At 70.8% G+C, this 24884-nt stretch overlaps 1 protein-coding gene across 1 annotated transcript in view; it reads right to left on the bottom strand.

Moving 5' to 3' along the window:
- DNMT3A (DNA methyltransferase 3 alpha) overlaps window positions 1-24635 on the bottom strand; it is a 48048-nt gene extending 23413 nt beyond the window's left edge. The window contains exons 1-4 of the mRNA XM_064448418.1: window positions 24492-24635; window positions 17687-17918; window positions 12315-12419; window positions 1005-1344 (exon numbers count right to left, since the gene is read on the bottom strand). Of these exons, the coding sequence (XP_064304488.1) occupies window positions 1005-1344; window positions 12315-12419; window positions 17687-17755 (514 nt within the window). The 5' untranslated portion in view covers window positions 17756-17918; window positions 24492-24635. The remainder of the gene's footprint in view (window positions 1-1004; window positions 1345-12314; window positions 12420-17686; window positions 17919-24491) is intronic.
- Window positions 24636-24884: the final 249 nt, after the last annotated feature.

The following is a 24884-nucleotide window of genomic DNA, read 5'->3' as shown; positions in this document are numbered from 1 at the left end:
ACCACTGGGAGAGCCTGGCTCTATCCCCTTGACACAGGTTCGATCCCCCTGAGCCCTCCCTGCGCCAGGCTGAGCAGCCCCAGCTCTCTCAGCCTCTCCCCACAGCACAGATGCTCCAGTCCCTCCCCATCTTGGTGGCCCCTCGCTGGGCTCTCCCCAGCCTGTCCATGTCCCTCTCGTACTGGGGAGCCCAGCACCAGACCCAGCATTCCTGTTGTGGCCTCCTCAACCAGCGGGCAACCCTCCTAAGGCAGCCCAGGGCATCATTTGCCTTCGCTGCATGGGGACCCGCTGCTGGCTCATGCTCCATTCGGTGCCCACCGGGACCCCCAGGGCCTTCCCTGCCGAGCTGCTTCCCAGCTGGGCGCTCCCAGCACGCGCTGGTGCCCGGGGCTGAGCCGCAGCGCGGTGCTGAGCCCATCGCCTCGCACGCTCCCTGCAACGCCCAGAGCAGCGCCGGCAGCAGAGCTGGCACCTCCGTGGCACCGGGGCAGCACCATGCACGCGCCTTCCGCTCTGCCGCCGGCACATGCAGGGCTGCCAAGCGAAGCGGGACAAGCACCGGCGGCGGCGGGCACGCTCCGGAGCGGGCTGGCATGCAGGCAGGGGCACGCCTGTGCCGCGGGGCACCCGCACTGGCTGCGCCGGCAGGACGAGGACCAACCTCCCCTCCTGCCCGCCCTGTTCCTGCCGGGGGGGCAGCGGAGCCCGGCGGGAAGGGTGGTGTGATGGGACAAGTGTGCGAGGGCAGCCCCCTGCTCGGATCTGCTGCCCCCACCCCAAATCTCTCGTGGCACAGAGGGGCTCAGCCATTCCTCCTCCTCCTCCTCCTCCGGCAGCACTCCCCAGCCCGGGAGCCGCTGCAGCCCGGACCCCTCCCGGAGGTGGCATGGCGCTCAGGGCGGCGGGGGCCGGGGGTCCCCAGAGGGGTGCAGCAGGCACCGGTGGGACCGCGGGCAGAGCCGCAGCCCCGTAGCGGGGAGCCCTCAACGCCAAGGTCTTACTTTTCTCTGTGGCCTCCAGGAGTTTCCTCCTCCCGCGTTTCTTCTGGGGGTCGGAAGGGGCCAGCTCACCCTCATCGGCCGGGGCGTCCAGGCCCTCCTTGGGGGTGCAGCGGCCGTTCTCCAGCGCCCGGCCCGTCTCGCCGTCCGGCAGGCTCTCCGTCTCGTCCTCCTCGGGGCGCCCGCCCTTGGGGCTCGCGCCGCCCTCCTCCGCGCCCTTCCACTGGGCACCGTCCCCCTCCACGTCCCCGTTGGGCAGCGGCTCGGCAGGGCTGGCCTCCGGGCAGGGCGCAGGGCACTTGGGGACGGCTGCGATGTCTTTGGGGGTGTCACTGCTTTCCACCTGCCGAGAAGGAGAGGGAAAGGAGCTGCGATGGGCGCTGGCATGTCCCCGCTCGCTCCCCCACCCGTGCCCCCAGCCCGCACCCCTCCGGCCACCACCACCAGGAGCCGCCGCACCGCCTTGGTGCAACCAGCCCCATCCAGTCCCCCTGCCCTGACCCTGCTTCCCCACCGCAGACGGCACAGGACGAAGGGTGTCTCTGGGACCACTGCCCATAGCCCCAGAGACACGGCTCCACGGTGCAGCAATAATCTGGAGATGAACGCCTGTTACACCGAAAAGAATAAGCCCTGCGTCTCAGGCATGCTGGGCTGATGCTGCCTGCGGGGCTGCAGGGTGCCCCGGGGTGGGACGGGACTACAATAGCACCCTCAGGACCAGGACACGTGGCCGTGGCTCACTCAGGTCATGGACAAGCTGTCACAATGTCACGAGGACCATCACATAATGCCGTGGTACCTGCAGGGCCAGGATATATGGACATGACATCATCAGGACCAGGACATACTCCTGTGATGCCATCAGGACCACGACACACTTCCATGGGTTGTCAGGACCGGGACATGCTGCCATGACAGCCTCAGGATCAGGACACAGTGGCACAACACCCTCAGGACCAGGACACACAGCCACGGCACCCTCAGGACATCAGACACACAGCCACGGCACCCTCAGGACATCGGACACACAGCCACGGCACCCTCAGGACATCGGACACACAGCCATGGCACCCTCAGGACCAGGACACACAGCCACGGCACCCTCAGGACATCGGACACACAACCACGGCACCCTCAGGACATCGGACACACAGCCACGGCACCCTCAGGACATCGGACACACAACCACGGCACCCTCAGGACATTGGACACACAGCCATGGCACCCTCAGGACATCGGACACACAACCATGGCACCCTCAGGACAAGGACACACAGCCATGGCACCCTCAGGACATTGGACACACAGCCACGGCACCCTCAGGACATCGGACACACAGACATGGCACCCTCAGGACCAGGACACACAGCCACGGCACCCTCAGGACCAGGACACATGGCCATGGCATGTTCTGGACCGGAATGCAATGCCACGGCACTCTTGGGATGAAGGTACACAGACGTGACATCAGTACCTTTCACCTTCCACTAGATCTTTCCCTAGATCAGGGAACTCAAAGCCCCTTCCAACCTGACCTTGCACACTTCCAGGGAGGGGGCATCAACAACTGCTCCGGACAACCTGTGCCAGTGTCTCACCACCCTCATGGTGAAGTATTTCTTCCTCGTGTCCGATCTAGCCCTACCCTCATCCAGCTTAAAGCCATCGTCCCTTGTCCTGCCGCTACATGCCCTGGTAAGAAGTCTCTCTCCATCTTTCTCATAAGCCCCCTTTATATATCAAGAAGTCACAGTAAGGTCTCCCCAGAAACAGGTGATACAATGCCATGGCACCCACAGGATGGTGTCACAGGGATGTGACACTACGAGGACCTGGACGCACTGCCAAGACACCTTCAAGACCGGGACACGCTGCCGTGACACCTTCAGGACCAGGACATGGTGCCATGGCATCTGCAGGACCAGCAGATGTGGACACGACACCCTCGGGACCAGGACACAGTGGCACAGCACCCTCGTGACGAGGACACATGGCCATGGCACCTTCAGGACCAGGACTCAATGCCACGTCACCCTCAAAAAAAGGACATGGAGCCACGGGCTCCTCAGGAACAGGACACAGAGCCCCAGCATCCTCAGGGCCAAGATACGCAGCCATGGCACCCTCAGGAACAGGTCACACAACCACGGCACCCTCAGGAACAGGACACAGGCCATGAAACCCTCAGGAGCCAGACACGCTGTCATGACACCCTCACGACAAGGACACGCTGCCACAACACCCTTAGGATAAAGAGAAACAAAGCCACGGCACCCTCAGGAGCAGGATGCATTGCCACAGCACCCTCATAACCAGGACACAACACCATGACAGCCTCAGGACTAGGACACATGGCAGCGTCACCTTGAGGAGCAGTATGTACTGCTATGGCACCTTCAGAACCAGGGCACAATGCCATGACATCTTCAGGACCGGGACAGACTGCCACGGCACCCTCAGGAGCAGGACACACCACTGTGTCGCCCTGAGGACCAGGATACACCACCATGGCACCCTCGTGATCAGGACAAAATGCCACGGCACCCTCAGGACCGTGAGACTCCACCGTGGCAATCTCAGGACACAGTGCCATGACACCCTTGGGACGAGGACATGCTACCATGGCACCCTCAGAATCAAGGCTAAAAGAGGTGATGCCGTGAAGACCAGGACACAGAGGCATGGCACTGTCATGACCAGGACACGTGGCCATGGGACCCTCAGCTCCAGGACATACTGCCACGACACTTGTCGGCTGCAATAACACCCTCAGGACCGTGACACAATGACACAGCATCCTCAGGATCTGGACACCGGGACATGACACCCACAGCACCTGGACAGAAGTGTGTGACACCACGAGGACCTTGATACACTCTCATCACCCTCAGGAACAGGACACGCTGCCATGACACCCTCAGGATCAAGACGCAAGGATGTGACACCATAAGGACCCGGACACAATGCTGGTGCACCTTCAGGACCAGGACAAACTGCCATGATACCCTGAGGACCAAGACAAAATGGAGAAGCCACTGTGAGGGCCAGGAGAGAGAGTTATGGCACTCAAGGCCATGGCGTCCTCAGGACCAGGACACGACACATGGCAGCTTCAGGTCCAGGACAAGCGGTCAAGACACCCTCAGGACCAAGACACACCTCCGTGGCACACTCAGGACCAACAATGACTGCTGCAACACCCTGAGGAACAGCAGGTCATTGTGCAGCCATGGCACACTCAGGACCAGGACACACAGCCACGGCACCCTCAGGACCAGGACACACCACCACGGCACCCTCAGGAGCAGGACACACAGCCACGGCACCCTCAGGACCAGGACACATCACCACGGCACCCTCAGGACCAGGACACACAGCCATGACACCTTCAGGACCAGGACACCCACAGGAGCACGGCACCTGCCATGACACCCTCAGGACCAGGCCATGCTACCCTTAGGACAAGGACATCCTGGGATGTCACCCGGCCGCTGCCGTCCCCACGCCGGTGAGGACGGCCGCTGTGCAGAGGGGACACGCGTGCTGCCCGGCCCAGCTCGCCTGTGCTGCGACGCCGCGGTGCGGGGCCAGCGTCGGGCCCCCCTCGCTCCCGCCTGTCCCCGCCGGGGGTGTGGGGCCACGCTTCCCAGGACGGCGGCGCGTGTGCACGCTTGTGCGAGAGACAGGCGGAGCCAGGCCCTGTGACAACCCTGCGTGCACACGCGCGTGCAAGTGCGACACACGACCGTGGCCCACGGTGCGTGCGAGAGCGAGAACGGGTGCGACAGGCACAGCCGCGGCCTGTGACGTGCACGCGCGCGTGTCAGACGGGCAGTGCCGACACCCGCGGGTGGGGGTGCGCGTGTGCGCGACAGGCGGTGCCACCGTGCGCGACAGGCGGTGCCGGCGCCCGCAGGAAACGTGCCGCCGGTCCCGGCTCGCGAGTGCAGCGACAAGAGCGGCGCGCGAGCGCGAGACGCGCCGTCTGCGCCGGCACCCACCGGCACTCACCGGCACCCACCGGCACCCACCGGCACTCACCGGCACTCACCGGCACCCACCAGCACTCACCGGCACCCACCGGCACCCACCGGCACTCACCGGCACCCACCGGCACCCACCGGCAGGCCGGGCGCGAGCGCGCGCCCGTGCGACAGGCAGCGCCGACGGGAGCGCGGCAGACGGCGGTGCCGAGCGCGCCAGCGAGGCCGGGGATGGCATCGCTGGTCCCCCGCCACGCCGGCGGCCCCCGCGGAGGCACATGGCACAGCACGGGCGTCGGGAACGGGAGCGGAGTCAGAGCGAGAGGAGCAGCACGGCTCGGCGGTTTCCGTGGCGAAGGAGAGTGAAAGTGCTGCTGCGTCACTGTGACAGCGAGCGCCGGACGCGCCGCACAGCCGTGCCGGAGTGGGCTCTACCTCTGCCGCTCCCCCAGGCCCCCGTCGGCCCCTGCTGCCACAGCGCCGGGGAGCAACCGGTCCCCTCCCGGGTGCGCTCCTGTTGGGGTGCGGGCTCACCCCATGCTGGGTCTAGGGGGGCCCCACCCTTGGGACTTGGCCCACGCCGGCACGGCACAGCAGAGCTGTTTGAGCACTAGCACCATCCTCCCCAGAGACCCTGTACACTGCCCACCGGCGTGGGTGCCCATCCCGGCCTCACGCCAGCACCGAACGCCCTAAGGACGGACACCCGCAGGCGCTGCCGGTGCCTCCCGGTGCCGCCGGAGCAGGGAGCTGAGGGGGGCGGCACCCAGCCCCGCTTCCTGTGCCCTGCGCTCGCCTCCGCAAGCTTCTGCACCCTGAGCCCTGCGCTCGCCTCCACGAGCTTGTGCACCCCCAAGCCCTGTGCTGGCCTCCACAAGCTTGTGCACCCCTAAGACTGAGCTTGTGCACCCCTAAGATTGAGCTTGTGCACCCCCAAGCCCTGTGCTGGCCTCCACAAGCTTGTGCACCCCTAAGACTGAGCTTGTGCACCCCTAAGATTGAGCTTGTGCACTCCTAAGCCTGTGCTGGCCTCCACAAGCTTGTGCACCCCTAAGATTGAGCTTATGCACCCCTAAGATTGAGCTTGTGCACCCCTAAGCCTGTGCTGGCCTCCACAAGCTTGTGCACCCCTAAGACTGAGCTTGTGCACCCCTAAGATTGAGCTTGTGCACCCCTAAGCCTGTGCTGGCCTCCACGAGCTTGTGCACCCCTAAGATTGAGCTTGTGCACCCCTAAGCCTGTGCTGGCCTCCACGAGCTTGTGCACCCCAAAGACTGAGCTTGTGCACCCTAAGATTGAGCTTGTGCACCCCTAAGCCCTGTGCTGGCCTCCATGAGCTTGTGCACCCCTAAGCCCTGTGCTGGCCTCCACGAGCTTGTGCACCCCTAAGATTGAGCTTGTGCACCCCAAGCCCTGCTCTCACCTCCATGAGCTTGTGCACCCCAAGCCCCTTGCTTGCCTCCCCCTCCCTGTCCCCCCCCCGGGACCTGTGGCAGAGGCTTTGCAAGAAGCTGGGAGCATCGGGGGCTTTATGGGATCCCAGGGCCGGAGGGAGAGGCCCCGCGTTTGCTCCCAGCCCAGCCCTGCCTGGCCAAGGCACGCCGGCGTGCATGGCGGGCGCGGGGGGCAGGCAAGCCCCGCCTGGGCTGGAGCAGGGCCCCCCATCTCTGTGGCAGCGATGCCAGGAAACGCGGCCGCGCTGTGGGGACAGGCAGCCCACCGGCACCTTCCCCACGCCTCCGCCGCCGCCTCCGCCCTGGCCCTCCGGGCTCCCTGCGGCGCAGGAGGGCCGGGGTGCCAGGGGGTGCGGTGCAGCGCCGTGGTGGCACGGAGGGGAGCCGACCGCAGGGACCCTCCTGCCCGTCCCCAGCAAACTACATGTCCCAGGATGCACCGTATGGTGGCAGGGTGCCAGGGAGCAAATGCCGAGCTGCCAGCCAGGCTTGGCGTGAGCCAGGGTGCCCGTGGCGCTGCCGGAGTGCCCGTGGCGCTGCCCACCCTCCCCTGCCCCGGGGGCCGCTGGGAAGGGGGCCGGGGAGGGGATGCCGAGGCCAAGGCAGGTGCTCGGGGTGGGGGGTGGCAGGTGCCGGGAGAGCTTTTGCTCTCTAGGGCTCCCCAGATTCGCACCGCCGCTGCCGCCCGCTCCCCTGCGGGGCGCAGCAGCCCCCTCCCCAGGCGTGCCCGGCGGGCGGCGGGGGGCCGCGTGCCGCTTACCATGGCGCGTCCCCTTCGGCTGGTGCGCAGACCCCCGTCTGGCTGCCGCCCGCCCGCGTGCAGGCGCCTCCTCCCCGCGCTGGCGGCCGCGGCCCCGCGGCGGCGGGCGCTTCCTGCTCGGCCCGGCCGCCCCGGCTCGCTGGCAGAAGTCACTTCCTCCGCTTGCTTGCTCGCTCGCTGGCCCCAGCCCCGGCGTGCGGGGGGCCGCGGGCTGTCGAGTCGAGGGGCCGCGAGCGGAGCTGGGCAGGAGGGGACGAGCCGCCCTGCAACCCGCAGTGGGGATGGGGCTGGTGAGGCGGGAGGGGGTGTTGGGGGCCGGGGGACCCTCCTGGGGTGTCCAGAGGCGGTGCAGCGGTGGCTGTAGCCTGGCTGGCCCCACTCCCACCCGGGGACAGCGCGGCGGTGTCACTCGTGCCAGGGATGTGCTCGCACCAGGGTGGGGGCCACAGCACACCCACGCACCAGGGACACACGAGCCGCCGCCGCCAGTCCCAGGGGTGCCTGGCAGCCTCTCCCCGAGTGCCGGATGGCCCCCCGGCTGCGGCAGGCGGCGAAGCCCAGTCCCCGGGGAGGGCACGGCTCAACCGAGCAGAAACCGTCGCTGTCGGGAGGGTGGAGGTATCGTGCGAGGCCGCCGCGCAGGAGCTCCCGGCCGCGAGCGACGGTGGGCACGGGGTGATGGAGGCTGAAGGACAAACCTCGGCATGCCCGGCCGACAGACGCCACAGCCCCAGGGGGTCCGGACACTGACCACAGTGGTGGGACAGGCTGCGGCGCCGCCGCGGTGCGCCTGGATGCGGCCCTGGAGCAGCGGAGGGAGCTGGCACTGCCGGCGACATGGATGCCGGGGAGCGAAGTCCCCGGCTGGCGGAGGGGAGGGAGCCTCCGCGCCGCCGGGCTCGCGCCTGGGCCTCGTGCTGGCTCTGGAAGCGATTGTGCGGCGCACGCTCCGCCTGCGTCCCCCCGTGCCTGTGCACCGCCGGCACCCCAACCGCCCGGCCTCAGTGCGGGCAGGGGGCTCGGAGCAGAAGAAGCTGCTGGGGGGGGGTCGGAGCTGGCTCGGAAGGGGATGGAGAGAGACCTGGGGTCTCTCCCAGAGCAAACGGGAGGGAGAGGGACTTGGGGCAAACCAAAGCGGGGCTCATGGGCTGCACCGCGGCCCTGCACCTTGAAGTTCCCTGCTGGGGGCTGCAGTCACAGGGACAAGTGGGGGTCCATCCCACATCCCTCATGGGAACAGGCCGGGGGTCTCTGTTCCCACAGCAGCCCCCATGGCGAGCGTGAGGGGACCTGCTTCCTGCTGCATCCCCCCATCCCCTGCACGCCAGCGTCCCCCAGCTCCCCATCTTGCCCAGCGCCGCGGCAGGAGCTGCCGTCCCTCGGGGTCCCCGGTTGCTGTCCCCACAACGCGGTGCCGGGGCTGGGCTGCAGCTGGTGGCGGGGGCCCAGCCGCCCCCAGCCCCGCTCCCGCCTCCCGCTTGGGGCTGCATCCTGGCCACCGCGCCGAAAACAATCGCAGGGGCTGCGTGGGCTTCCCGGGAGGAAACGGGAAGGCCAGCAATGTGCTCCGGATTAGGCGGCTGCAGGGGCCGGCGGAGGCGCGGCTGTGGGGGGCTCGGTGCGGCGGCGGGGGGCTCGTCCCACTCCCCTGGTGGGACGGGGCCTTGAGGAGCCACGCAGGTGTGGGGGTGGCGGGAGCACGGTGGCATGCGCTCCCCTCAGGGCTGCGAGGCCGTGGCAGCGGCACCGGGATTACCCGTCACCGCTGGCCATGGAGTAGGGGTGCGCCACCCTGCCGGGACCACACACCCCTCGCCGGGAGTCGTGACGCCCCCTCCCACGTGGGGCCGTGGCCGAGATGGCGGCTGCCGTGCCACGTGCGTGGCCAGCCGGGACAGGGACACGCAGCCTTCCCGGCACCGCAGCCGGCATGCCCTGGCATGCCACCCACCCGAAACCAGCCTCCCCCACCCTCACGCCCCAGCCCCTCCAAAGCCAGACCTGGTGCCCCAGCCCCAGCCCTGCTGCCGCTTCCCTACCTGGGTTGGAACCGGACCCTGGCTCGCCGGACCCCGGCTCACCAGGCCCCCCGTGCTGCCAGCACGTCCCGATGCCGCGGCTCAGACACTGCCGCCGGGCCGGGAAGGCGAAGGGGAGGCCGGGACCCACCCCGCGGCCGTGCCCCTCCCCGGCTGTCCCGGCGCCTGTCCCCATCCCCGAGGAGGGCCCGGCGGCGGGTCTGCCTTCCTGCCCACCCACCCGCTTCCTCCACGCCGGCCGGGCCCTGGGAACAAGCGCTGCCTTTCTCCCGCTCCCCTCCGCTGGGCCCCCGCCAAGGACGCTGCTCCGCCGGGAGCCCGCCGGGATGGACGGCCCCGTGCCGGCCCTGCCACCTCGCTCGCTGGCCGGGGGACACCGGTGGGGCTGGCTGTGCCGGGGACTCATACTGATGCTGGGGACCGGTGGCCGCAGAGGGATGGGGGGCAGCCCCGATGCACCGCAGCCCTCGGGGAGCCTCGCGCTGACCCCAGTCCCAGAGCACCAGCGGCAGCTCCAAACCCGCAGGGTCCCTGCCCGAGCCTGGGGAGCTGCCAGACGGGGGGCCGCGGGATGGGGCACCCCCTGCGCCGTTCCCCCTTTGCCAAGGGGAAGGTGCCGGGAGAGTCGCTGCCATCCACGGCACAACCCACAGAGCCACTGGCAGAGCGGGCATCCTACTGCGGAGCCCTTGCCGGGCCTGGCTAGGGTTGGGGTCACTGGTCTCGGAGACACGGCACGGTTCGGCACGGAGTGGTTCAGCACAGCACAGCATGGTTTGGCACCGCATGGCACAGCACGGCTCAACACGGCACGGCGCACCACAGGACAGCACGGTATGGCCCGGCACGGCTCGGCGTGGCTCACCAATACCACTGTACCCACCCCTGCAGCGCTGTCCCCAGCCAGACCCCCAGCAAAACATCTCCGATGCCTGGGACAACCGAGGGGCCGGTTACTGCCTCCAGGCAGGGCTCCCCCTACCCTGCCCGCTCCGCCAGCAGCCGCTGGCTCCTGCCTGCAGCTCCAGTACAGGCAGGCCTGCCCGCAGCAAGCCTTGGCATCCCCTCTCCCTGCCAGCTCCTGCTGTTCTCTCCACCCCGCTGAGCCCCTGCAGGGACCCAGCCCTGACGGGGGTCCCACGGCCGCACTCCCCGCACCATGGACGCGCTGCGAAGGGAAGGCGGCGGCAGCAGCACGGGTCCTTGGCGCCCAGACCCCACCGGCCCCGCGTCGAGCCCCCCCATGCCGGCGAGCTCCATCCCCCTGCCCCAGGGTAGGCCAAGATGGGTGCTCAGCACCCTCCTGCAACACATCTGTCCACTGGGTCTCTGCGAATGGGGGCTTGGGGACCCTCAGCCGGTCCCCAAGGAGCCAGCCTGCTTGCCCAGGGTCCCCACGCCACGCACCAGCTCCCCTCCACCCCAGTCTGGTACCCCTGGCCAGGGGCCGCTGCTGCAGGCTCCGGCACCGTGGGGCTCTCCAGCGGGGAGGATATTTTTAGCAGCCCACGCCCGGCCGGGGCTTCCCCCGGCCTCCTGGCAGTGCCCGCGGGGTTGCGGGGCTTGCCAGCTCCGCTCGCTTGGCAGCGGGAGCTGCCAGGCCATCGGCCGGGCCGGCGCCGCGCACGGGGCAGGTGTGGAGCACAGGAGCGTGCAGCAAGCGCGCGGGACAGGCACCGCTGCGAGACGGTCGGCTCTTCTGCAGGAGGCAGCGGGAGGTGCCCAGCCTCATGGCACCGCCGCAACCCATCGACCCTGCTCCGGACCCACCGTGCCGGAGGGAGCTGCCGGGGCCGCCTGCTCCGATGGACAGAGACCTCCTGGTTCCCAGGCTCCGTCTGTTCCTGACGACTTTCTCCATTTGTTCCCGTGCCAGCATTGTTCTTCTACCGAAACGGCTCCCCCCGCCCCGGCACGTACCTCCCGCCCCGCCGGATTTACAGCCAGCGCTCGGAGCCCCGCCACTCGCCCCCCCGCCGGCTCCCAGCCCTGCGCCCCATCGTGCCCCATCGCACCCCCGCCCACCCCTGGCGACACGGTCCCGGCTCCCCCGGCCCTGCCGCCATGACAGCGCCGATGGGGACAGGCAGCAGGGATCTGGACACGTCCAAGCGCAGGATTAACCCTTTCTGTAGCCAGAAAACGTTGCAAAAAGCTTTTGCAACCTTCTAGCAGCAGAGGTTTTTAGCAACCTTCTGCCCGTCGCCCCCGCCACGGCTCCGGAGGACTGAGCCATCGCCTCTGCGAGTCCCCGCCGCTGCTGCCCGAAGCCTGGAGCACCCGCTGTCACCCCGCAGCACCCCGCCACGGTCACGGCAGCCTGTGAGCACCACGGCGCGCTCCTGCGCCTGCCCCTCGGCCAGCGGCACCGCCGGGGCCCCGCGAGGCGCTCCCCAGGAGGAGCCGTTTCAGCCGCTTTAGGGCACGGCGATCGCGGCCGGCTGGGCTAGCGAGCCGGGAGCTTGCCGAGCCCCACGCGGTTAAGAGCGGGCATCGCCTGCGTGGCCGGAGCCGGGGAAGCTGGCGGGGGCTCGGCGCTGTGCACTCACATCCACCGTGTTATTGCAGCTGCTGGCGCAAGCCCGAGAGCCACGGATCATGGCCCGGGGAGCCGGGGGGCTCCGCTCCCTGTGCCCAGCCAGCGCCGGCAGCTGGAGGAGGGAGAGCAACTCTGGGGGGGGAACTAGGGTGCTAGCCCCCCAGACAGGGAGCAAATAATGCACGGCGGGGCCTCGACCGAAGCTGTGCCGAGTGGAAAGCTGCTGCCGCCAGGCACAGGAGGGGCTCCCTGGGTGACGCAGGGACAGGGCAGCGCTGGGGGCCGAGGTGGGGAATGCTCCCTTCCCGCCGCTCCGCCGCCCTCGGGCTCTCCTCCTGGCCGGAGACCGCTGGGGCCGCGGGTGAGCGGCCGCGTGCCCCGGCACGCAGGGGAGGCAGGCCAGCCCACGGCACGCCGGGAGCCGCAGTCTCCCACCAGCGCAGCGCGTCTGCCGGGCGGTGGGGCAGGACGGCCCCACGGGGGGACGCCCCGCTGCCCCCCACCTGGCCCCCGCGCCTGGTGCCCGCTGGCTCACCTGGGCATGCTTGCGCTTCCGCCCGGGCCGCCCGGCTTTCCTCATGGGCGTCCCCGGCTCCTGCTTCTCCTCCTTGCTCTGGTTCTCCTCGGGCTCCTCTTCCCCCTGCGAGCCGGAGACAGAGAGGACGGTTACGCCGCCGGCCCCGGGGCCAGGCAGCCCGGGGTCCTGGGCACGGCTCCGCTCCCGCTCGGCACTGGGATCGCCGGCACCGTGGGCACACCGCAGAGGGCCGTGCGTGGCCGGGCGCCCGGCTGCCAAGGCAGGAGCACTGCCGGCATCACCAGGCCAGTGGCCGTCGGGGCACCATTAGAAGGGCAACAGTGGCTCCTGCCAGGGCTTGGGCTGCAGCGTGAGCCGCCGTGGGGCTGGGCGCCTTCAGCGGGTGAGCCCGCCCGCACCGTGACCCTGTGCCGCCGCTGGCTTGGGGCCACACGCCCGCTCCTGCAACCCGCTGGAGCCCTGCGCACGTGGGGCTGGGGGCTCCTGCACCACGGCACGTGGAAAGGGCTGCACGGACCCCACGGCACGGCATGGCACGGCACGGCGGGCCTGCAGGGAGCCGTGCAGCTCCCTGGGGATGAGAGCAGGCAGCAGGAGCCAGGGTGCCCTTGGAGCAGGCAGGCAGCTGCCTGCTTCACCGTACTGCTCCCAGCGAGGGCGCTGCGGGGGACCACGCACCCCTCCACGCTCTGCCCCGCAGCAGCTGCCAGCGCCCCGCCGCCCCGTCCCCCCCACCCCGGCACCGTGCCCTGGCTCCCGGCGCTGGGAGGGCACACGTGCCGGCGCAGGAAGCAGAGGAGGAACGCGGCCCCGGGAAATGAACCTGCTCCCCGTGGCTGGGGCCACGGCAGCCGCCCAAGGACCGCGGCGTGCCAGGGGCCCCGCTCCCCGCTCGGGGGGCCCGTGCCCAGCGCCGTGGCACGGCAGGGGGACGTGCACGCGGGGCGAGGGCTGCGCGGGGCCCCCAGCGTGTCCTGTGGCAGCGGCAGGGCCGGTTTCACCTGAGCCCCAGAAGATCCCGGCGGCAGCAGCCAAGGCAGGAAGAGGCCGCGGAGGGGGGAGCCGGGGAAGGAGGAGAGGCCGGCGGGGGGCTGGCGAGGGAGAGGCCGGGGAGGGGATGGGGCTGGCAGCCAGACAACGCCGACATCCAGCTGCACTCGCGCACCCCGCAGGCGCCAGCCCCGGCCGCATTCCTGCCTGCCGCTGCCCTCCTTCCCCCTGGGCTGGGTGGTCGCAGGCAGCGCTGCCCGCAGCACCGCCGGGCTGCAGCCGGCACATCGCCGCTGGGGTCTGGCCAAAGGTCCCGCACGGTCAGGATAAGCCGTGCCCCATGGCCATGGTGCCCCACAGCTGCAGTGCCCCACGGCTGCAGCGCCCCTTGGCCGCAGTACCCCAGACCAGCTGCCTCTGGGCCACCTACCCACCCACCCACCCACCCAAACCCACCCTGCATCCCTCAGTCCTCCTCACCGCCTGTCTCCCCCCACCCGGGGCTGCGCATGTAGGATTGAATGGGAGCCACGTGCCGGTTCATCCCCAGCCACTACGGCAGCCCACCGGCACCGTGCTCGCCCCAGGCCCATCACCACATGCAGCTCGCCTGCGCGTCGGGCAGGGCAGCCCCCAGCCCCCTGCACTGACCCCGCAACGACCGTGTGCCCAGCCCTGGCACCCACCGGCACCGCGCCGCGGGCCGGGAAGCCAGGGCCGAGCAAAGAGAGGCGGCACCTCGGCACCTGGGGGGCTCAGCCCCAGGCCCAGCCCTGCTCCCCACGTGGTCTGGGGCAGAAAGGTTTGGGACGGGTCCAAGGACGATGTCAGGACAGCAGTTGCAGCTCCATCCCGGCGCAAGAGCCAAACAGGGGGGGATTCCTGGGGGTCCCTGCCCCACAGGGGTGCACCTCACCCTGCACCAGAGCTGACTTGGAGGGGGCAGAGGGAACCCCCCGCCATGGCTGCAGGGACCCGCCTTGCCAAACCACACGGCGCTGCACTTTGTCCCAGCTGGAGCCGCCCCCGGGCGCGTGGCCCCGGTCCCGCAGAGCCAGGGTGGCCCCGCAGCCGCACGGCGTGTCCCCGCGGCGAGGCCGCACTTCGTCCAGCTCCACGGGGAAATGAGCAGCTCCTGCCACCGCCGCCAGTGCCGGGGCACCCGGCAGCACCGAGGGGGCCGAGGGGCTCAGCCCTGCTCCCGGCATGGGAGTGCCACAGCAGAGGTGAGACCCCCGACACCCGTCCCTTTGCGCGAGCTGCCCCCTGCCGCGCACAGACTTTGGCTGAGCCCCGGTGATGTTTATGCTGGATGTAAAGGAAAGGTACGGGCGGGTGTCAAGTGCGCGGCGCTGGCACATGGGCCGTGCCGGGCGGCCAGCCCTCCCGCAGCCGGCGGAGGATGTGGCAGGGGAGCACCTGGTGGGTGCCGGCGAGGCGAGGGGAGCTCTGGGGGTGTGCTCTGCAGGGTCCCCAGGCAATGCTGTGTCTCTGGGGGGGGCTGCACTTCCCTGGGGAGGTCTCTGTGCTGCCCCAGCCCTGTTTCACCACCCGAGCCGCCGCAGAGGCAGCGCTGGGGACGGCGACTTGCCTGCGAAAGCGGCGGCCGGCTCCTGCTGTGGTGTGCAGGACCCCCGGCGCTGCCCCCCGGCTGGCCCCCCCCAAGGCCGGTGCTCAGCCGAGGCTGGGGTCAGGGCTCCATTCTGCTCCCCACACTGCTGCACATGCCTGAGCACAAAACACCGGTGGGGCAGCTGGCTCGAGGGACGCTGCAGTGCGGGGGTGGGCAGCAGGGGTCCCCGCTGCAGAGACAGGAGGTGCCCCCAGCACACACAGGGGCAAGGCGTGCTCCCCATGAGCCGTCCTCACCGCTGCAAACCCGGGGCAGCCCCGCCATGGGGCTCAGCAGTGTCCCTGCACACCCAAGCTGGTGGATGCGGGGTCCAGGGCAGTGCTGGGGCTGCAGGAGCCCCCTGGGGTGCAGCCAGCACCCCAACAGCAGGGCAAGCACCGGAGAAGCAGGGATGCAGCCCGGGCACGAGCAGGGCGGCTGCAAAGGGCTGCGAGGGGGATGGATCTGCTCCCCCCGGCCCGGCACAGGAGTGCCGGTGCCGCAGCCCCTCGCCGCCGCAGCCTGCTCGGAGCTGAGTCATCTCTCCGTAAATCACCCCGCTCCCCTTCTCCCCGGGGCTCGGCCAGGCGCGGGGCTGCATGGCGCGTCCCCGATGCGCCGCGCTCCTGCGCCGCTGCCAAGCAACAACCCAGAGGGAAACCACCGCTGAGGAGGAGAGCTGCTGCATGACGCAGTGCTGGCTCCACGGCCGCCGCGCCGGGTCCCAGCTCCCGGCTGCACCGGGCTGGCGGCGGGGTGGGAGCAGGAGCCCCTGGCAGCCAGGGGAAACCAGCCTGGCGGGGTGGGAGAAGGCGGGTGCAGAGACCCCACCTTGCACGGGATCTACAGCTCAGCCTCGCTGTGCCTGTGCCGAGAGCAGCTGGCACCGGTGCGACCCACAGTGCCGTGGGTGTCGAGGGATGGCCTCATCCTCCTGGCCCCACCGGCAGCACGCATCCCTCTGGCAGAGGTGACCTCCGCGTGTGGCTGCGGCGGAGGCGATGCCGCGTCCCGGTGGGGTCAGGCCAGGACAGCGCTCAGCCGGGCATGCTCGTGGCGCGCTCGCTGCCAGCCCACGTGGGTCGCTGGCACCCCAGGGACCAGCACCGGCACCGGTCTGGCTTTCGAGGGTGAGCCGGGCTGCACCGCAGGCACCCACGGCTCTTCCCGCAGCCCACCCTGTGCCGCGGCCCTGTGCCCCCTTCTCCTAATCAGCTCTGCCGCAAATCTCCAGAACTGCACCAAAACACGGGGTGGGCTGCCACATCAGCCTCCCGGGAGCTGCCCCGCTGCCCCTCTCACACTCCTGGTGCCGGTGACCCGCGCGGGCAAGCTCAACCATGCGCACCCAACCCGGCTTAACCCGCCGTGGGGGAAAGCACAGGACCCACCGACCCGGATTACTCATCCCCCCGAGCCGTACCGAGAACGTGCCGGGCGCTTCCCAGAGGACACAGGGGTTGGCTCCTCCAGCAGCCAGGAGCGACGGCCGGAGGATGGGGAGCACCGGTGCGGGGACCGGGCAGGCCTGACCCGGCGCGGCCGCCACGGCCGAGCCAGCCTGGAGGAACTCGGATGACCCTGACCCCGCGCTGCCCGCAGCGGGATGGCGTCCAGCTGGCCGCCGGCCCTGGTCCCCACGCGTTGACCAGGGCAGGCCCTGCCCCTGCACCCACTGGGACGCTTCTCTCCGCAGGAAGAGCGATGCCATTGCTGGCACTGGCAACGGGAGCTGCCACACCGGCCCAGCATGTCCTTGTGCGGCGGGGACACCGGGGAGCACCGAGGACGCGGTCAGAGCCTGCCACCCACCCCGGCTCAGGCTTCCCCAGAGCCCCTCGCCCTGCCCTGCCCTCCATCTGTGCCGCACCCCCAACCCAGCCCCCGCTCAGCCCCGCTCCATCCCGCAGTGGGCAGGGCGGTTTGGGGGGCAGCCCTCCCCACAGAGCCGCTCTCCAGCTGGGGGGACAGGTACCAGGGATGGGGGTCCTTCCGCTGGGGCCACGAGCCCCTTGCATGGTGCAGTGCGAGAAGGCGAGCGTGCACTGTGTGCCAGGCGGCACAGGAGGGGCTCCCCCGGGCCCAAGCATTGCGCACAGGGAGGCAGGAGGAGGCGCAGGGACTCCCGACCCCCACAGCAGGTGGGACCCCCACGAGGGGGGAGCAGGACTGGCAGGAGGGCTCGAGCCTGACAGTGGTGACGCCATGGGGCCACCTCTCAATGCACGCCCCACATCCCCCTCCCACCCCTCCCACAGCCCAGGACACGCACTCACCACCCACCCCATCGCCACCCACCCAGCCCCAGAGCCGGGGCAGCCCCCAGCCTTGGGGATGCCCCCCAACCCTGCGCTCTCTGCCATCATGGCAGCCCCCTCCCCGCAGGCAGGCTTGCCCCAGCCCTGGCAGCTACCGGGAGGTGACAGCAGGTCTCCGCTTCCCCGTCCCCTCCCCGTGCTCCCCCACCGCCAGGAATAGCTCAATCCACGCTAATCCCAGCCGCGGCTCAGGGCTCCCCCCGCCCAGCTCCGCACTCCCCACCGCAGCGAGGGGGGAGCGGGGCCAGCGTGCGGCGGAGGGGGCCCTGCACCCCCTTTTCCTGCACGCCTGCCAGCCAGCATTGGCCAGGAGCGAGCTGGACCCTCGGAGCCCACTGCCCCCTCAGCACCGGCAGGAGCCCAGTGACGGGGATGGCCGTGGCGCGAGCGGGTCCCCCCCAGCAGCCCCCCACCTGCCGAGAGCCGGCAGAGCCGCGGCGAGACCCTACCTTGTGCGTGTCGAGCGCCTCGCGGTTCGGAGCGGGGCTGCTGGCGTCGAGGGTCCCGCTGGACGGCATGGTGGGGAGCGAGGGCGGGCGCCTGGGACCGTCGCCTCTTCAGCACCAAAGCGGACCCCGCCGCCGCGCTCCGGCTCTCTGCGCCGAGGAGGGGGTCCGGGAGCCGTCGCCCACCGCAGCGGCCAGCCCCTGCGTCCCGCCGCCTGCCTGGATCCTCCTGCCCCTGCGGGAAGCAGAGAGGGCCGGGGTGAGGGGGGAGCAGCGGCCCCGCCGCCCCCCGCACCGCGCCCCGTTCCCCGGCAATTATTAACACGCCACAACCTTGACTCAGCCGGGCTGGGCTGGGCTGTTGTCCCCCACACCGGCCCCAGAAGCGGCCGAGCCCTGGCCCGCGCTGGCTGCGGGGTGCATGGTGTGGGGTGCCCGGTGCATGGCGCCCGGTGCTGGCTGCAGCAGCGTGGGGTGCATGGTGTGGGGTGCCCGGTGCATGGCGCCCGGCGCTGGCTGCAGCAGCGTGGGGTGCAGGTGGGTGTGGGGGGGTGCACAATGCACAGCACGGGGTGCCCAGAACACAGCGTGAGCTGCACAACAGAGGGTGCACAGCGCGGGGTGCGGGGCGCCCACTGTGGGGTGCAGGGTGTGTGTTGCACAGCGTGGAGCGCACGGCGCGGGGTACAGCCTGCAGGGTGCACGGTGCGGGGTGCAGGATGCATTCTGCAGGGTGCATGGTGCGCGGTGCATTCTGCAGGGTGAGGGGTGCATTCTGCGGGGTGCACGGTGCGGGGTGCACGGTGTGGGGTGCAGGCAGGGCCCCGCGGGGCTGCGGAGGAGGCGTCAGCCCCAGCACCTGTTGCTATGGCAAACGCTGCCTGCATTAGCCATGGCCGAGGCTGCTGTTGCCTTTGGCACCGGAGCTGCAATTTGTTTCTAGAGCTTTCCAGCCGCAGCCCGTTCCCAGCCGGCGGGGTGGGGGGCTGCCGGGCGGGCAGGGCCGCTGCTGCAAGGAACAGAAACTCAAAACCCGACACGTTCCTCCCGTCCCTACGGCTGCCTGCAGCACGGGGCTGCCTGCGGGGCGGGGGGGCGCGGGGGGCCCCCACCGGAGCTGCAGCCTCCCCCCGGCCCTGCAACAGCACCGCCGCATGCACGGGGACCCCCGGGGGCGCAGGGTGATGGGCCAGGGGGGCCGGAGAGCGGGAGATGGGTGGGAGTTCGGCCATCCCTGCCCTGGCTCCCCCAGCATGGCCTCTCTTGCAGGCAGGGCTGGGACGGGACGTGGGCAGGGGGTGCAGGCAGGGGGGGTGGGATTGCAGGGCCGGGCGCGGGGGTGCAGGGTGCAAACTGGGGGTGCAAGCCGGGGTGTGGGATGCAGGTGTAGGATGCTGGCTGGGGGTGCTGGGTGCAGGATGGGACCTGGGGGTGCAGGATGGGGTTGTGGGATGGGGGTGCAGGATGCAGGATGGGAGTATGGGCTGTGGGCTGGGGGTGCAGGCTGCCGCCCCTCCATGCACAGCCCCGTGTCAGCTGGTGGGAGCCAGGGAAGGGCTTCCCCGTCCCCCACCCTTGCCAGCCCGGGGAGCCCCCGGGGGGAGGCCCTGTCCCTGTCCCCACCAGCCCTCTGCCACGCAGGGCCTGTCCGTGCCTGTCCCTCCTGGCAAGGGGCTGGGGCTGGCACCGAGCACCCCGAGCACCCCCACACCACGGCTTTGGGCACCCACCTCACAGCCACCGTGCCACCAGCACCATGGCACACGGTTTGGCACAGCGTGGCATGCCGTTTGGCACGGCACAGCGTGGCACCCTGGTCCCACGTCCCTCCCTCTGAGCTGCATCCCTGGGGTGCTGCTCACGGGCCCGGCGCCGGTGCCCCATGCCCTGCCCGCACCCCCCAGAGCCCCCAGCCGCACTCCCCGCCGTGCTGGGCCTTGGCCAAGCCCCGGCTGCGGGCACGGCAGGACACGTGCTGCTGGGAATCACCGGGGACACCCCGGCTGCACCCAGGCACCCCCGCAGCAGAGGTACCCCAGCCCCCCCCCGGGGGGCCCACCCGTGCCCAAAGGCGCTGTGGGGTGCCGGTGTCCCCGGCTCCCGCTGCCCGGCGGGTCCCTGCCTGCACCGACCTGCAGCGCTGCCGCCGGTGCCTGCCTGCACGGCCCTAGAAAATGGCTCAGCTGCCCCCAGCCCCACGGCACCGGGGTCCCCCCTGGTAGCTCCGGGGTGCAGGTGAGCCCCCCCCAGCATCCCCGGTGCCCGGGAAGCGCACGGCTGCGAGCCGCCCCGCTTGGCGCTGCCGAAGGGCCAGCTCGTGGGCTTTGATTCGCTTCCAGCAAACATGGTCTCCAAACGCACTAAAAATAGTTGGGCTGCGTACAAACCCCGCGGCAGCCCCGGGCCGGCGGCCGCCGAACAAAGACGGGGAGAAGCCGGCGGCACCGGCTGCCTCCCGCTCCCCCAGCCCCACCGCCGGCACCGTGGGGCGAGCGTGGCCCGGCCACGAGGGTACGTGCGGGTACCACCGCGGCCCCCGGCACCGGCCCCGCTCCCCCGCGCTCTTACCGGGCCGAGGCTCGCCCACCACGGCAGGATGGAACGGGACGGGGGGCTGCGGCGCCGTGCCCCCGCGCTAGGCCGCCAAGACCCTCCTCCCGCAGCGCCGGGGCATCCCCTCACCAATGCGGCGGCTTGGCGGTGGCGGGGGGGAACAGACCCTCGCCCGGGCGCTCGCCGCCGAAGCGCGGGGAGGGACTCACCGCGTTCCCTCCTGCCTCCCTATTTAACCGCTCGGGCTGACCTTACGGCTGACGGCGAGCGGGGGAACCGGCAGCCTCAACCCGCGCCGTGCCGCTCCCGCACGGCAGGGCCCCGGCGAGTCACGCTCGCCGCACGGCAGAGGCGTTTCAAAGTAGGTTACCTGCGATGGATGGATGAGACACGCGGCGTTGTCAAAAAAAAAAAAAAACCAACCAAAAAAACCCGCCTTTTTTATATTTAGGGACCTTGCCGGCGCCCGCTGTTGCCATGCCGCAGCCGGGAACCCGCAGAAACCCAAACGGCCATTTTAGGTGATGGTGAGCGGGGTCCCCGACAGCCCCCCACGCCGGTGGCGGGTGACACCTTCACCGCAGCCCCCCCCCCCCCCCCCCCCCGTCCTAACGTGACCCTGCGTGCAGCACCCCCTGGCGCGGTGACACCCACCGGCGTTGGACGGGGTCCCTCATCCAAAGGCGGTGGGGACGCACGAGGGACCCCGTCCAAACGCCTCTCCCGTGACAAGTGCCGCAGCGTATTATTATTGTTGTTGTCACTTTGAGTCACCGCCACCCCCGGGCAGCCGCGCTCCTCCTCCTCCTCCTCCTCCTCCTCCCTCCCAGCGCCGGGGAAGAAGTTCAGGATTGACTCAGAGGGAATGGGAGCTGTGGCCGTGAGTCACCCCCCACCCCCTGCGCCCCCCACCCCTGACTCACGGTGGGGCGCTCCCCCCCACCCACAGCCCCCCCGCAGCGTGGGTGCTGCTGGCAGGGGCAACCGGGGACGGGGCGGGGGGGGAGGTTCATCCCCTGGGCCCCAAAATTTAGCCGAGCGGGGGCAGCTCCCCTGCAATCACCTCCGACAGATGGTTACGCCGAAACCACCATCACAGGCAAAGTGTTGACCTCATCCCCCGTAATTATAACTTACGAGCAAAATATTTGGCCACGCTGCTCGGGGGTGCACGTGGCGGGCAGGGAAGCAGCCGCCTGCCCGGCCACACGTGCAGTGGGCTCCTGCCCTCGCCGCAGCCGCCCGGGAGCCGCTGCCGGGTCCCGCCGGGGTTCTGACGGGACGAGGCGCTGCCAGCAGGTGCCCACCGCTCCCAAAACCAGACCAGGGGCAGAGGGGGAACCCCAGTTTGACTGGCACCACCGAACCGGCCCCATGCTGCGCCCCAGGGAGCGGTGCACCGCACGACCCCGCGCCCCGGGGAGCGATGCGCAGCCCCACGCTGCTAAGCCGTGCCACGGGCAAACAGAACCACAAGCTGCAGCCCCAGAGCCAGATCCCGCAACGCAGGAGCGCTAGCAAGGGCCAGGGTCAGACGGACCTGCCCGTGGGACGGTCACGCGTGTGGGAGACCCCAGCGCTGGGACATGGTGCCGTTTCGCAGGCGGGACGGTGCAAAGCCGGCGGGGTTCATGAAGGAGCCGCGGCTGAGCTCCCAGAGCTCCGGGAATGCCTCGCAGCGGAGCACCAGGGAGCTTGATGCGCTCAGCTTATCGGGGGAAAAAACAAGCCAGGAGATGATGTGATTATGGTAAGCGAGTGCCTCTGCGGGCAGAGCCCCACGGAAACCCTCAGGGAGCAGGGCTGGGAACAGAGCGGGGAGCCGGGGCAATTCAAGCTGGCAATCGGGTACGGGCTTTGAACTGGGAAGGGCGGTTAACCGCGGGAACAGGCCCAACCGGCGGCGGCGCGTTCCCGCGCGTGCCGAGCCCCGCGGCTGGAGTGCGGTGGGGAAGCGGGACAGCGGCTCGGCTCGATGCCCCTCCTGACCCCGGCTGCCAGGTTAGGCGAGTTTGCCCGGCGCGGCCCCACGAGTCGCCTCTCCGTGCCGCGATGGTGGCACCTGCGCGAGTCCCGCTCCGCAGGTCGGTTTGGCCGGCGTTGAAAGCCCAAACCGACGCGCGGCCTCGAGGGCGAGCGGGTTCCTGAGGCAAAGCAGAGAGCAAGACAACATCGCCATCCCTGCGAAACCGCACACCCAAACGCCGCTGGCCCCTCCCGTGGAGCCGGAGCCGCCGGGGCACGTGTGCACCTGGCACACGCATGTCCTGGGCACAGGCACATGCGTGCCGGCGGTTACCTGGCAAGCCCACACGCTTTTCCCTCCGGGTGCTGCAGGGTGCCGCACGCTCACTTACGGGCCCCGGCGGCAGGCAGGCAGCGTCGCAGGCAGGGCAGAACCCGTGGGAAGGCGTCAGGCAGGGACGCGCAGATGTGCAGTCCTAAAAATACCCGCACGAAAACCACCACCTGAAGGGCCCCGAGCGGCCGCCCCGGCACAGCCCTGCGGCTCCGCGGCAGCGAAAGCGGGGGCGAAGCAGCGGCTGCTGCTGGACGTCAGGCACGGACATCACCCGTGCCCGGCGGTCACATAGGCAGCCGGCGAAACGCCTGGGCTGCGGCCTCGCCAGGCGGTGAGCGGCGCGGGCACCGGCATCCTGCCTTTCCTCGAGAGGCGGCGGGCGCTGCGTGCAACGAAAAGAAGCTCCCGCTACGAAGTTTCGAGCTGACTCAGCACGAAAGGCCAGTGCAGGCGCGGGAGCTGCCGGGAGCAGCCGCCGGCTACGACAACATCCACTCCCCTCCGGCTCCACGCGTCCACCGGCTTCGAGGGATTCGCTCGGGGCTGGTTCAGGTCTCCCCGTCCGGGTCTCCCCATCGGGGCGGGCGAAGGGGAGCCACCGGCGCGGCCGAGCAGGACGGCGGGCGCCCGCCGTCGCGTCCGGCTCCTGCCACCGCGCACTCGGTGCAGCAATGCAAGCACCGAACGCCAATCCCGTGGTGACACCGTCTACGTCACACAAAGGGAAGAAATAAAGAAAGAGGAACTGAGCGAAGAGGAAAATTTCATTTGCCCACAGGTTCGCGCACACGAACACCCAAAAATGATGGGGGGGGGGGGGGGGGGGGAGAAGGGAAAAAATAAAGAGAGGGGAAAGGGGGGGAGCGAGTGGGCAGCCCAGCCGCGTCCCCGCCGGGGCCGGGGGAGCCGGGGGAGCCCGGGAGCGGGCAGGCAGCGGGCCAGGCAGCGCCGAGCACCCTGCCAGGCCTCTGCCCCGCGCCGCCCCCTCCCCGCCCGGGGCTGCGGCTCTTCTCCCTCCCGGCGGTGGGGGATTATCGGGTTTTCTGGGGGTGCAAAAACGGTGGAAAAAAATAAAAAACTTTCCGCAGGCTCCGCGAGCCCCATCCCCTCTCCCCGGGGCGGGGGAGGGCAGCCCCGGTGCCCCCGGCTCCGCAAGCCCTGCTGCCCGCGGGGCGCCGGGGGGGTGCGGGGGTCCCGCAGCGAGGCGCGGGCGGGGGGCACCCCCCCCGGTTCTCCGGGCCCGGCGGGGGTCCCGCCGCGGGGGTCCGCGGTGCCGGGCGATGCGCTGGGGCTCGGGGGGCACGCACACGGCGGTGACACCCCCGGAGCGGGGCGCGGGGCCCCGCTGCCCTTCAGCCGCCCGCCGCGGCGCTCAAGGACACGGCGGGGCCCACCGGGCCGCGCCGCCGCCGCCGCCGCGTCCCCCCCTCCGCCGCGCGGGGCCGGGCCCGGCCGGAGCGGGGGCGCCGGGGCCGGGCGCGGAGCGGAGCGGGGCGGGGGGGCGAGGCGGGCCCGGCCCGGCGGGTGGCGGCCCGGCCGCTGCCATGTTTTCCTGCTCGGCGCTGCGCCCCCCCCGGCCCGGCCCCGCCGCAGCCCCCGCCCGCCGCCGCGACACCCCCCAGCCCCCCCCCAACCCGTCCCGGGGTGCGTGTGTGCGTGTGGGGGGACACACGGACACACGGGCGGACACCGGGGCGGGGGGTGTCGGCGGGGGGTGCGGGCCGCCCGCCCGGCTCTGCGGGTCGGGTGGAGCCGAACCGAGCCGAGCCCAGCCGAACGGAGCCGAACCGAGCCGAATGGAACCGAAGCGAGCCGAGCGGCGCCGAACCGAGCCGAGCGGTGCCGAACCGAGCCGAGTCCTCCCGAGGCCCGGGGGGTGGGGGGGTGGGGGGGTGCCCCGTCCCGGGGGTCCGCGGGGGCCACCCGCGCCCCGCCCCGCCGCGGGGCCGTTACCTGGGCCGGTGCGGGCCCGGCGCGCCGTGCCGAGCCGTGCCGAGCCGTGCCGAGCCGCCGCCGCCGCCGCTGCGCTGCCCGGCGAGGCCTCCTCCCGCAGCGCCGCCGCCTCCACTGCAGCACCGAGCCGCGCCGCCCGCCCGCCCGCCGCGCGGTCCTAGCGCCCGCCGGGCCAAGCCGAGCCGAGCCCAGTCCTGACCCGCCGGGCCGGGCCCAGCCGAGCCGGGCCCAAACGGCCGCGGGCGGTGTCGGGGTGGGCCGGGCCAGGGTGCTCGGGCTCAGCTGGGCAGGGCCGGCCCGGGCGATGCTGGTCCTTGCCGAGCCCGGCTAAGCTGTGCCGTGCCGTGCCAAGCCGAGCCGTGCCATGACGTGCCAAGCCAAGCCGTGGCGTGC

The sequence above is a fragment of the Phalacrocorax carbo genome, chromosome 3 (assembly GCF_963921805.1).
Source record: "Phalacrocorax carbo chromosome 3, bPhaCar2.1, whole genome shotgun sequence".
NCBI lineage: Eukaryota > Metazoa > Chordata > Aves > Suliformes > Phalacrocoracidae > Phalacrocorax > Phalacrocorax carbo.
The sequence above is the reverse complement of the archived record's forward strand: the minus strand, read 5'-3'. Positions and strand labels throughout refer to the sequence as shown.